A 13,421-nucleotide genomic window follows, 5' to 3' on the forward strand; every position below is an offset into this window, starting at 1 on the left:
CCTAATGCTTACTCTGTCCAGATGAGCATTAAGAAACATGTGCCAAGGTTCAGATTCAGGTGTGTGCCAAATACTACCATCCCACGCCAAGAATAACCCCTTTGTGTTGCTCTGCACCCTGGCTCACCTTGTACAAGTATATGGTACTAAGTTTCTGTTTAGTATTCATAATGTGTGCATACCAGTGAGTGTGTTTTTATGCCTGTGCATGTGTGCCTTCAGCCTATAATAGGCTTAGAATAGGGTCTCTACCAAAACCAAATGTCACAGGGATTTAAGCGTCAAGAGTGAGTTTTCTCCCAGCTGACTTACACAGAAGTTCAATAAAAGCACAAGATTAAACAAAGTTTCAACTTTCCAAAAAAACATCCATCCAGTTTCCATTTTTTCTCCCTGTGGCAACATATCCATGATGCAGAGCTGAGGTTTAAAGAGAAGCTGTAGGGCATGCTGCAAACCTGTGAGGGAGACAGACACGGGTAAAGAGCGGGAAGTAAAAACTGAGAAGGTGGGCAAGCTAAAAGTACAGAAAGGTTAAAAAAAAGAAGAAGCATTTTTTATACATCATCAATGCTATAAACCCTAATGAGACTTCAGTCACCTGTATTCATGACGTTCCCACTGCCGCACACAGCACAGATCGTTCACTCAGTGTTTGTTCCACACTCTCTGGCCCACTCTGTTGGTCAGAACGTGTTAATGGACCCCAGTAATGTTTGTTGCTGGGTTTGTGTTTATGAGTTGCAGCTTGTGTTGTCTGGTTTGTTTACTCCTCCTGGTGGCCACTCTCTGTATCACATTTTGAACTGTCTAAAGGCCTTCCATATGGTTCAGCTTCCAACTCGGGACAGGATTAAGATTGTTTAACGATTATGTGACATTAGTCTAGGGTTGCATTTTTGCTACACAAAGACATTCATTTTCTTCATAAAGACACTAAAATAAAACCTGCCAATCGCAAAGGATTAATATGGAAGTGGCAACACGGCGCTCATTTCAATTGAGAGAATCTTGATTGTATTTCAGACGGATAAGATCAGTTTTGAAAAAATGTTTTCATGCAAATATACAGTATAAGAGCTTTAATGTGTGTGTTTGCGTGTGCAGGGTAAACAGTAGAAGAAACTCCATTACATAGTTCAATATTAGTAAAAAAGTTTGTCCAGTTTCTGATCAAATCTGTAGACTTTTATCTTTTTATGTATAAATCTATCAGTTAGATTTAGCTTGTTTAAATAGTTGGATGGTTTTTTATAAAACATCTGTTATCAGCCTTTCAGCAGTGATGATTTGGTTCAGTTAAACCCTGAGAGACCGAAGAGGTGCCCAACTAACCCATAACATTTCCGATCTAACTCTTATGCATCATCCATACTGTCCAGCCCATCAATATTTTAAGATAACAACAGCACTAGAGAAGAAACAAGGATGCAGAATAGGACATTGTAATAAGTATTTTATTGCATTTTATAATGCCATTGTCAATAATTAGTACAGATTACATGCAACTAGACCTACTGTACAGTTTTTTATTGTCTGCATGGACAGACACAAGAAGATTCAGGTTACAAATACACAGATATATGTGTGTGTTTTTATACAGCATGAAGGAAAGGGCAGTGACTGGCATTACATGGCTACCCGGGGTGGAGGGTCAGAGGTCTGGGCTCCACTGTCTGTCTAAAGCCACCATCCAGTCCCTGTTCCCACCTCTTCCTCGGGTCACACTTTCAAATAACAAGAAACATTAAAAAAAAATAAAACAAATAAAACAAAAACAAAGGATAAAGAGAGGTAAACAGGTAAACTGAACTAAGAAACAATACAAAGAGTCACTGCTGAAAATGTACACACATTCCTAAGGTTTAACCAGAGGAGAGCTGAAGTGGTAGTTCCATCAGATTCTGGCTGTCTACTTGATAATACCGTCAGGCAAATGCTCCACTTTGAAAGTCCCTTCCCCTTCGTATGACACCTCAGAACTGTCCAATCACACATTACGATTTGATCTCCCCATGTCCTTTGAGCTAGTCACCAGTCAACCGGATGTGGGCTGCTCCTACAACACCATTACGTGGATGTATGCGAGATAACAGCTATCAGTAAAGGTGATCAGTGAAGTCGATGGAGAGTTTTGGAAGTAGCTTGGTCTTTGTTTGGTTAAAGTTGTGGCATTGGTTTGGTTACAGTTTGGTTAGAGTTCAAGAGTTTGGACTAAGCAATGTTTTGCTTGCAATGCCTTTGGTAGTCAGAGGATGAGCTGCATCTCTGAGAGTCATTCCACATTTTGGTATTGAGACTGCGCAAGAGGACGAGTATCAAAAATGCAACAGTGTCAGTCTTTGATCTGCCTTTGTGGGACTGGGAGATGAGGTTTCTGGCTGGTCACCACCTGCCAGGTGTTTGACTCAGTGACACCCCCACGGCACCTGCAGATGATTGACAGCTCTGCGGGTCGGAGTTCAACACAGGAATGACAGGGGTCAGGGGTCAGAGGGAGGGGGTCAAGGGGAGCAGGGACACATATTGGCACCTGAAAGGACCAACAGCAATACCTTTCTAGAGCTCCGCAGTTTTTAAAGCAAGAGAGGGGCTACATATTCTTAAAATTTTTTTCCTCTTTCTCTTTTTCTTTTCAGAGGTTTTGGTCCTGTCTTTGCGGAAAAAAAGTCCTTCTGAGGTATCAATACATAATGAAGAAACTTTTTAGTTTGTTTTCCATATGTTGTTTTTTTTTTTCTTTCCTTAAAAATGCATAAATGCAGTACAGAGACAAAAAAGTATCAAAATAGACCTAGCTAAGATAAATATACAAACAGGTGTTACCTAAACCACTGATCTAACTTTAGTTCTTTTCATTTTTTTCTTTTTTTTAAAGAGATAATACATTTAAAAAAAATCAGCGTCCCAGACGTTTTATGAAGAACCGAAAACAAACAAACCAAAAAAACATTGGAAAAAACCCCAAACTATTAAACCAAGATACCTGCAGCACTTAATATGATAAATACATATACTTCTGCATTAGCAGTACAGTATAGGAATCAGAGCTGAAAGCTTTACAATAGCTAAACAGGTTCAGGAAAAGAAAAAGAAAAGAGAAAGAAATCCCAACAGAGAAAAATCAAAGGACAAAATGGGAAAGAATGCCCTGGAGAGATAAGCCAAGCATCAATATACAAGAATACATCATGTTATGCCAAGGTGGAGAAAGAACAGAAGTGTTACATGGTGACCTGTGAACAATCTACATCTTTATAAAACAGCTTTGTTTACAGGTGTACCTTAAAGCACAAGTCAGAGATCATCTATGTACTGTATGCAGCAGTTCCTCTTAGTTTGGATATTACTAGTAGTGATGTGTTAGTCCTCTCAGTGTCTCTGTGAGTGTTTTGGTGAAAGGGGGTGCTGCAGTGTTGTGGGTCTTTGGATATCTGGATGGTCAGAGCCTCCGTTTGCACTAACCCCTAGCCCTGTTTCTACACTTCTATTATACCCCTCTGTGTGTGCATGTGTGTGTCTATTTGTGTGTGTGGCACTAATATATTCAGCCCATCAGTACATCTGACAGCCAGCTCCCTGCAACAACACACAGCCATTAATGACCAGCTTCTCATTGGCCGAGAGCTGCGCCTGATCATGAATATGCACACGTACAGTCAAAGCACACAGTTGAGAGGCTGTTCACATAGCTCGATGCTAATCGGGTACAGGAGTATGGTCAGTTTGAAACAGCTGATAGAAAACTGTTCATAGATAATGAGCACTTTACAGCACATTTGGAGACGTAGAGAGTGCTTCAGATGTGGTTTAAGGAGAGGTAGTCATTTTTAAATCTATGGAAAGTGAAACGCCTCTATGTTTTATTTTGGGTTTTTTTGGGCTCAAGCAGATGTATTAGGGAGTCCAGATCACCAAATACTTTTTTTTGTTGCCACTTTTAAAGTAAGCGTTAAAACAATTTTGGCTTTTTTTTTAAATCATCATTGAGGATGAATGGAGAAAACAATATTTAAGAGATTTCAGTCTCCCGTTGGCTATGTGTTGAACTGTTTTGAAAAGGAGGTAGTGTTATTTTTGGTTTTTAATCTCACTTCAAGATTTCTGTCTGCCACTTTGTACTTCGTAATAAATCAGTCTCTAATGTGACAGGAAACAGTCCTGTGTGAACGCAAACTCGTCGGAAATGTGATTTTTTTTTTTCGTTAAATAACAAAACCCATCTGAAGTGCAAGAGATAGTTTGACAAAATAATAATAATAATAAAAACAAAACATTAAAATAGGAACCAATCTTTAAAATTACTTAACGTCCCTTGGTTGTTTTCCTCTTACATTGGTATATTTTTGCTGTTTTCCATTGTTCCCTCTTTATTGTATAATCAATAGATATTTGGAATAACTCCTCCCTGCCCAAAGATATCACTTTTTTTAAAAGCAGATTACAGTACACAACTTCTTCCTGTGAATGCTGAACATTTATGTGTAAAGAGCTTTCTCTTATGGATTTAAAACTTCAACAGTATCAATATAAAGTACCTATATAACAGCAGCTGTTTCAAAGATTTTTTTTCCATTTCACCTTTTGTTTTAAATCTCAGACAGAAAGGTAATTGTTGTGTTCAAATGCCTCGTGAGTGTTTATATTATTTTTTATTTTTAGGCCTGCTCACACTGTAGTCGGGCCACTCCCAGGATTGTGTTTGGAACACAGCTGAGCCTGAGTATGAGAGAGAGAGAGAGAGAGAGACGGGGCTTCATCTCTAAGTGCTTTTCTCTTTCTTCTGTGTTTTTGAGGAACTGTGCGAGGTTTGTTAATACTAGTTTTTGGCCTCATAAGTAATGTGGGTCATTCCTAACTGTCTCCAAATTGTAGTTTGCTTTACACACTTTGGTTTTTGGAATGGTCAGCACTGTAAGTCAGGTATAATTTTTCAACACAATAGTTATATGAATACAACAATAAGAATTCAAACTCCTGGTTTGTTGACTTTTGGACAGTTCTTAAAAAAAATTAAATAAAAGAATAAAAAAAAAAGGGAAAAATGAACTACAGGGTTTTTGGTTTTCTACATATTTCTTTGGTTACCTGTAACAAAAATAAAAACGGGAATAGGCAGATAATAGATTAAAAATAAATGTTAAATTTGGTATGGCACTGTAGAGAACAGTAATGCTTTTCTGCTAATGGAAACAAAGAAATCTCACGTGCTATTCCTTTAACATAAACTCACACAGTGAATTGCAGCTAGCTTCTACACAGTAACTATTACAACCACAGAGCTTTGAATCGAAGCTGAGCAGAGTTGCCACATTTGGTGTCCCACAGAAAGAATCCCCCCTTATTTCTTTAACGATTTGGACACAGTTCCAGGCAGAACCTCTGTGGGATGAGGTATTCTCTGACTGCAATAATAATATATCTATATATAGTTTTAAAGCATCATGGATATTTCCCAACTAAATACACAACCAAAAACAAGCGAGTGAGAGATAATTAGAAGAAGAAAAAAAAGATTCAGCTGTTAAATAATCTGTCTGGACAACGGCAACTTTAAGTGCTATCTCCCAATTTCTTGCCTGCTACGCTGGGGACAGAAAGGGAAAGGGGCAGGATTAAAGGATCAGGTAAATTGGGACAATACTGAGCTTTTTTTTGTGTTTTTTGTTTTTTGCCAATACTCATTTGGAATGGTGTGAACAACCAGAGTAAACTAAACAACTTACAATACAAAAAACATAAACAGCATCCATAGAAAAGGTACGTCAAAACAGAACGCCACCTTGGAAATATTGATCCTCAAAAATAAACAATGATAACAACAACAAATTAAAAAAAAAAAAGGAAATGACAAAAAGCTACCACACATTTTTTTTCTTGTTATATTCCATAATCATGAACAGTTTCATTTTTTTTTTAGTCACAATATTCCGGTAGACACTTTCTCCATCGTTTCTTACAGATTCCCCTCTTTTTTCTTCTCTTTCTCAAACGTGTTCCGTGCTCATCACTCCATCTGCAGATGGAAGAGAGAAGAAGAACAGCACCAAACGGTCCTATTCCTGCAGTCTTCTGGGGGTGGGGATGTGGAATGGGAGAGGATGCAGGAGGGGCAGGGATGTGTGTTCTTTTTTTCCCCCACATAGAATCAAAGAGTTTTAAAGAAGTCCCTCACTAAGTGTCTTGCTGCTGGCAGAAGTTTGGGCAGGAACCAGGGCCGGTCACACGCAGATGTGGACGCGGGTGCCTGCTCTGCAGAAGTGTTAGAGTACTGTTGGAGGTAATCTTTGTAAGTATTCTTCCTTCCTCCTCATCGAGAAGCCCAACAGTTTTAGTCTAATCGGATCAAAGGAAATGGAAAAAGCAAGTGACTGGACTAGGGCAAAGAAGGAGAGGTATACTGCACAGCCCCTGATGACCGCTCCCATCTATATACACATGATCCTCTGCGTGTGTGTGTGTGTATGTGTGTGTTCTTTCTAACACACACATCTAGGTGTCCTCTCAACTGACGTAGAGATAAAACGGCTAGCCAGGCAGCCCGAGACAACAGAGAGGAGGGTGTATGCAGGGTGGTAGGCCGAGGAGGAGAGAGTGTGTGCGCGCGCGTGTTTGTGTCTATGTCCACTCCTCTAGAGGTTCTCTACATAGAGGGCAATTTTTCCAGGGAGAATGACAAGACATGGTGTGACAAGTGAATGAGTGTGTGTGCGTGTTTGTGTGAGTGTGTATGCATTAAGTGGTGTCATACCTCTGAGCCAAGTGTTGAGAAAGCAACACATGGAGGTAAAGCAGTGCTCCACAGTCTTATTTTTGTGTCTGAAAGTAACGAAGGTCATCTAACCCTGTTGTTTTTTTTTGTTTGTTTTTTTAAAGTTACTCAATGTCGTCCTTAGTTGCTTGAATTTTCTTAAAAACAAAAGAACATTCTCTTATTTTTCTCTCTTATCTGTTTTCTCATAAGTGTACTGTTGGTAATTTTTTTCCTCTTCACACAGGCGAGAAGGGCTCGGGGATTGGTCTCAAAAAGTCCCGTCCCTCCGGCTTGTCTGAGATCTGTCCTACTCCAGCTCCTCTGTGGGAAGATCCTCCTCCAGGTCACGCTCATCGCTTGGCAATGGCAGGCTGTGTGTGACACCAGCCAGGAGCGATACTGACCGGCTGTCCTCCTCCACCACTTCAGTGGGCTCTTCCTTCACATGCACTGGGTGGCTGGAAGAGAGAGCGGAAGAACAAATCATCAGATGCTGTCTTTCAGACTTTTTAAGTTTTTGAAATGCTGAAAAGAAGAAAAACTAATCTTTAAATATGCCACAAGGATTTCCTGTTTCCAGAAGTCTTGCCATGGTTTATGATAGCTTCTGGTTGCATTTATACAATTTTATTTAATGAGCTGCAATATTCCTGATACAACAACTTGCACACATTAGCACCGGGAAATGGTATATTTTGTTTTTTCCAAGCTTGGGTCTGCTGGCTGATGTATCCTGTAAAATGTAACCAGTAGATTAGTTACTTCTGTGATTGAGGCCTCGGGAAATTTGCTTAGGTTATAATAGAACTTAAACTCTCCAGTGACACCTGTTCATTTACTTAAAGTCTACTTTTTACTTAAACCCAGGGGACAAGGTTCCCTTTAATATTGCCACTTTAAAAAAAAAAGTATAATTTTAAAATTTAGGCATCTACATAAAGCTCTCCTACACTAAACCAAAAATATATCTGTGTCGATACGCTTAGCATATGGGCATAATATTATGGGCATCCTGTTTTTCCTGACTGCACCTGTATGTTCTGCATGTGGGAGTTTACACGTGCGCCTTTATGCACCACATACCTGTACTGTTGAGGGCTGAGCGTGGGGCTGCAACTGCCATTGCTGTTGACCTGCTCCACAGTGGAGCTGACATCATCGTGGCCCACATGCAGCATGTTGAGGCTGGGCGCAGACTGAGGGGTCACCAGGGGTGGGCTGTTCAGCAGGGACAGACTGCTTTCTGCCAGAGCCGCCTGGAAACAAGCGAGCCGTGTGGTCACTTTAAAAATACAAGTTATCATGTTCGGAGAAAAAATATGTCGAGTTATAGAAGAAATGTGACAAATAGAAACATCTCTATTCATATATTTAATTTTTAATGATATTAGAGTGTTTTTATAAACCGAGCTGACATGGAGGTCTGCCTAAAATATGTAATTGGATGATAAGGAAGATTTTCCTTTCTGTACCTCTTAAAGCTCTTCTATACAGAGTGCCAGTGAGCACGACAAACCACTAGGGGGCACTTACATACAGTGCTTTCCATATCAAGGTCTGTGCTTTTACATTTAAGTCCCTGTCATAAGTGCGTGTGTGTGTTGACACAAAAGTCTCAGCAGTGTTGTTAAGAGAGACTAAGCTACAACCTCAATCTAAACACACACCGCGCAGCTTCCGCATCTGCAGGAGAGAGAATAGAACTAAAGAGAGCTGCCTCGGCCGCTATTCTAAATCCAGATGTTTGAAGACACAGGTTGGGGCCCTGCTTGGTATACTTACCCCACCTTCCCCTCTCACCAGAAGAAGGGGGAAAAAAAGACAAAAGGAATTCTCAGTGGCTCAGAGGTGAGTTTTCTAGGGCAGGCGATAATTTTATGCAGTAACCTTAATTGACAACTACTTGCTGCTATAAATCATCTCGGTCTCCAAAACTGCACATGCGCATATGTGTGTGTGTGTGTGTGTGCATTTTTGATTTGTACATCTGCACTAAAACAAGGAGAAGAGGTGGGTCCGGTGTGTGTTTGCATACTTGTGGCGCGCACGCGGTGATGAAGGTGGCGCGTGTGTGAAAAAGCGAGATGGGAGGTGAGACTGTGTGTTAATGTGGGAGGAAGAAGAGGGGAGGTGGTGTGAACGTCGTTAGGGAATTGGCTAATTATAAGAGGGAATTGATATTAGTGTCCTTGATTATGACTGGCTGCTAGGTGTGTGTGTGTGTGTGTGTGTGTGTGTGTGTGTGTGTGTGTGTGTGTGTGTGTGAAAGAGTGAGTGAAAGGTGGAGACAGAAAAAGAGATTGAGAGAAGTGGGGTGGTAAGGGGAAGGAGCCTTACCTGGTAGCTGGCATTTAGGGATCCAAAGCCGAGTCCTGAAATCATGTTTTTCACCAGAGTGGGACTTCTACAAATAAAGCGCGCACACACACACACACACACACAAACACAAGCACAAACAAGGAGAAAAAGGAGGTTGAGGATCACAGATTGCACACACATGTGAGAAAGATGTCACATCACCCAAAGCGTTGCAACAAATTCCGCAAATATGTTTGTTACTGAAATATCCGCAGACTGTAAACAGATGCTAAAAACATGCACATGAAAGTCTCTGATATCTGGTGTGCAGGTGTGTGTGCATAATTATCCCTGGATTCTCTGGTGGTTGGAAAGAACATCTGTTTACACGCGCTAACAAGGTTTTTTCCTGTCTTGCATCTCACACAGCTGCTTACTAATGGAGTCGACAAACAGGGAAAAACGCACACACGCACACACAGTACGTACATTAATGGCCGGCAGCCCCTACTTTGTTTTTACTTGATTCCCGAGTTGGCCTCTCGGTAATAATAGTGGGTCCATTTAAGCAATCATAGTGCCAGCACCGATAAGCTCACACTCACATCAGCCTCAACCGTGCATCAAGAAAGCAAACGTGCGTGCGCATGTGACAGCGTGTTCACTTGACTCTGTGTATGTGTGTGGTGCTTACCCGGTCATCTTTGGTGGTCTCCTCTTTTGGTATTCAACTTCATCCACAGTCCACACGGCCCCCTTCACATTCTCAACACGAACAAAACACTTGTGCAGACTCAGGTTGTGGCGCACGGCATTCTGAGGAGACGAAGAGTGAAAAGAGGCAAAAAGAGTCACCGAGCATCAATCAGCTACTATTGCATTTTCATTGTTTAATATTTAACTTGACGCTGAGATTTCAGGTTTTATTTTGCTTTAACTTTCCTTGGACTCTCTTCGCAGAAAAGATTATTCATTTTTTTTAATTTAGCATTAAAATTAGTCGGCCTCCTTTCTTGCCTCATAAATGTTCCAAAAGGGATGAAGAACCTCATTTTGCATTAATGCACAGGCTTATTGAAATAACTGTAAAACACTTTCTCAACTTATCCCGCAAAGTGATGAATTTAATAAGTACTACTACTACTTTAGTAGTACTAATGTTTCCTGATGACTGCTGTTAATTTCATAAGATTTCATCCATGGTCTTCGGTTTTACCTAAAGTGTAATGCAAAAGTTGTAACAGGAAGTGAAAAGCGTAACCACACTTTTCTACCCTTACACTAAGTCTGTCACCCAGTTGGAGGCAAGAATACGAGCTTTCCATCACAAGTTAATAAGTAATGCGACTTTAAGGATAGCAGCCGCAACTTCTTCAGCCATCGCTTTGCACCTCAATGTAGCTCCCTGTGCAGCGCTAACACAAGGCAGCGGTTCTCTAGTACTGTTATTTTATCACAGAATGCTTCTAATCAGTCATCATCAGCACACACACTCTCACAGAAACACACACATCCACAAACTCTCAGACAGCCAAGCAGGCGGGCACACCGCTATCTTCGTCTCAACCCCCCAGGGACAGGCCTCCCTTTTCATCTGCTATTTGTAGTTTGTTCATGCCCAATTTCATTACCAATTTTAATTCGTCTATAATTAAATCCTGCATATTCTCTCTGACACGCTGTTCTAAGCCGAGAGGGAGGGACAGGCCAGGCATGCATCACTCCTTGCCGTAATTACACACGCAGATACACACATGCGCGCGCACACTCACACACATACAAACACACAGACACGTAATTACACAAGCCATAATCAGTGGAGGAACCCTTTCTCTCCCCCGCATCCCCTCAACCCCCGAGCCGTGATGCTAAGTTTTGTAAATGAGTCTGACCCCAATCTCTGCCCGCCACCCTGACAGCGCAAACACACACACAAGCACACAGACACACTCCAGACGCCAGTGCTATTGCAGTGCGATTTGCATTCGTCTCCGTGATGAAAGCCTAATTCTCCCAGTTAAAACATTAGCAGTCATTTACAGTGGGTCACAGCACATGTGCCACTCATCTCCACTCCCTTCGGCTGGGAGAAGTGTGTGCGTGTGTAGGGGGGGGGGTTTGAAATTTTGGAAGAAAGATCCAATTGTGTACACCACAAATGAAAGAAAATAAGCATTTAAGGTTCACAGATGTTAATCCGAGTCCTATTGCTATTATATTGCTAATATTTGAACACTTTGATGTTTCTGACTTGATGCATTCAGGGCCAGGCTACCTGCATGTGATGCTACATATAAGTAGATGTAGTGAACAAACAAGCAAGTGCCAGTACAGCCTCTAATTTGGAACCTGATTGCATTTCTTCAACATAAATTTCATTTTTTTTAATTCTCTTTTAATGATTAAAGAAAATCACAAAGATTATTACTATGAGAATCTACATTAAAAAAATAACAGACCCCAGCCCATCTTGCAGCACCTTGAAATAACACTTAGCACTCATTTCCTCTCTTCTCTCAATCATCTTTTTCTTTCTCTCTCCCATCTCTTCTTCATTTTCTGCCCCTCTCTTTCTCTGATCAATGACTTCCACTCCCTGACACCGCTGCTCTGCTCATGAAATATAACGGCTTATTAAAGGACATATATCTCTACGGCCCCATTTGACTCACTGGGCTGCTATATAAATACATAAGGCCATGCCGAGCTATATTTAAAGGTCTTCTAGGCCAGCGGCACAGGAAGCAGACGCCAGACATTAATAGTTAAAATTCATAAAAGTCAGATGAGGAGGTAAAGATATTCCTGGCTAGCCTGTGTTAACCATCTGCACAACTCTCCCTCTGTCTTCATCTCATCCTTCCCTCCTTGGTTTGGGCTATTAGAAGAAGGCCGTGGTCGTCCCCTTCTCACTCCTTCGCTCCTTCCTTCACATTCCCTCTTTCTGACACCCAAATTAGTGTGAGGTTTCAGTAAAAATGGGTCACCTACAATGGTGAGATCAGGCCAGGTGTATCTGTGTGTGTGTATTAGAGAGAAGGATGAAGAGGGAGAAATGGGCAATATAGTGTGCGATCATGAGCAGTGTGTGTTAGCTCTGTATGTGTTTCTCTGTAATGAGGCTGCATAACGGCTAGAAGTGTCTTTGCTTGACTAAGTGGGGTCGACACTCCATGTGCCGCGTTGCAGGTGAGAAAATTGTTTAGTCCTAAGAAGGAGAGAGAGGGAGAGATAAAGCAAGAGGAATGGAAAGCGTGAAAGAAAGAGAGTAGAGGAAAAGTGTCTCATAAAGGACAGAAACAGCCAATAACTGTCAAATCAGTCATATTGGTGGGTGCTGAGCAAAGTCAGCCTAAGAATCTTCGTATGCAGGGGTGTTCAGACCGTGACTGTTATTGTACTCGTATCACTACGTAAGTGTTCAGGTTAGGCCTTTAAACTGACACAGTTGACTGCAAAGTACAGCAATTTTTTTCAGGGTTTCAAATACATCTAATAAGTTTGCATCTTCTTGGGTTAGGGGCTTCAGCAGAGAGCACAGACCAAATTTATGTGTGCAATAATCAGCTTTAAACCCAGCCCAGTTGTTGTTTTAGCCAAAATATTATGCTGAATTCCAGATTTTCATTTTCTAGATATGGCCCAGCTTGTTTTGCTCTATCATCTAAACAGCTCTAAACTAGTTTGTTAATTGGCTCATTTTACTTCTGCTCTCGTTTATTTTAGATTCACTGAATACCGTGTTGTACCAAAACCAGAGATTAGTATAACTGCAATACGGAGGGGATTCAAAAGCCATACAAATGGGAAAGTGTGAAGCAGTGCAAAGGTGCATGCGGTGTGCCTTTACCTTCCACGTGGCTGTGTTTCTCCTGAAATAGGCAAACTTTCGTGTAAACCAATTGTAAATCTCGTTGAGAGTCAACTGTCTGTCTGGGGACTCCAAAATGGCCTAAAAGAAAGGAGAAATGGAACAAAAAGGTTAGAGGGGGACACAGACGGAGAGATGCTGATAAGAATCATTAGAGAGACTCACATGACGTATAAGAGAGGCGTAGGTAAAGGGAGGCCTGACATCAGCATTCTTGTAGAACTCACAGTTCTGGGCGAGCTCTGAAAGACAGAAAACATTTGAGCTCATGTGAGCTTATGCAGAGTTTCTGAACTAATAAAACTAACACTATAATATTTTTCAGGTACATGAAATCACTGAGATGCTAGGAAATGCCCTCTTTTTTGGCTTTGGCAAAATAAAATGCAAAAATATATAAATGTAAAGCAGCAGTCAACACCTCAGGTCTTTCTGGACTCCAGAAAGACTATGTTGCATCACTAACAAGTAATGGTATTCTCAGTAAAGTACTGTGAG

General features: G+C 41.1%; 1 protein-coding gene across 4 annotated transcripts in view; it reads right to left on the bottom strand.

Moving 5' to 3' along the window:
* Positions 1-1,439: 1,439 nt before the first annotated feature.
* The window catches only part of foxp4 (forkhead box P4), a 91,454-nt gene continuing 79,472 nt past the window's right edge, over positions 1,440-13,421 (bottom strand). For all 4 annotated transcript variants that reach the window (XM_084928087.1, XM_084928085.1, XM_084928083.1 and 1 more), the window contains exons 13-18: positions 13,089-13,165; positions 12,903-13,004; positions 9,747-9,868; positions 9,092-9,158; positions 7,838-8,010; positions 1,440-7,212 (exon numbers count right to left, since the gene is read on the bottom strand). In XM_084928087.1, coding sequence (XP_084784213.1) covers positions 7,062-7,212; positions 7,838-8,010; positions 9,092-9,158; positions 9,747-9,868; positions 12,903-13,004; positions 13,089-13,165 — 692 coding nt within the window. In that variant the 3' untranslated portion in view covers positions 1,440-7,061. The remainder of the gene's footprint in view (positions 7,213-7,837; positions 8,011-9,091; positions 9,159-9,746; positions 9,869-12,902; positions 13,005-13,088; positions 13,166-13,421) is intronic.

This window comes from Perissodus microlepis, chromosome 5 (genome assembly GCF_051167445.1).
Source record: "Perissodus microlepis isolate ML-2025 ecotype Zambia chromosome 5, ASM5116744v1, whole genome shotgun sequence".
In the NCBI taxonomy this organism is placed as follows: domain Eukaryota; kingdom Metazoa; phylum Chordata; class Actinopteri; order Cichliformes; family Cichlidae; genus Perissodus; species Perissodus microlepis.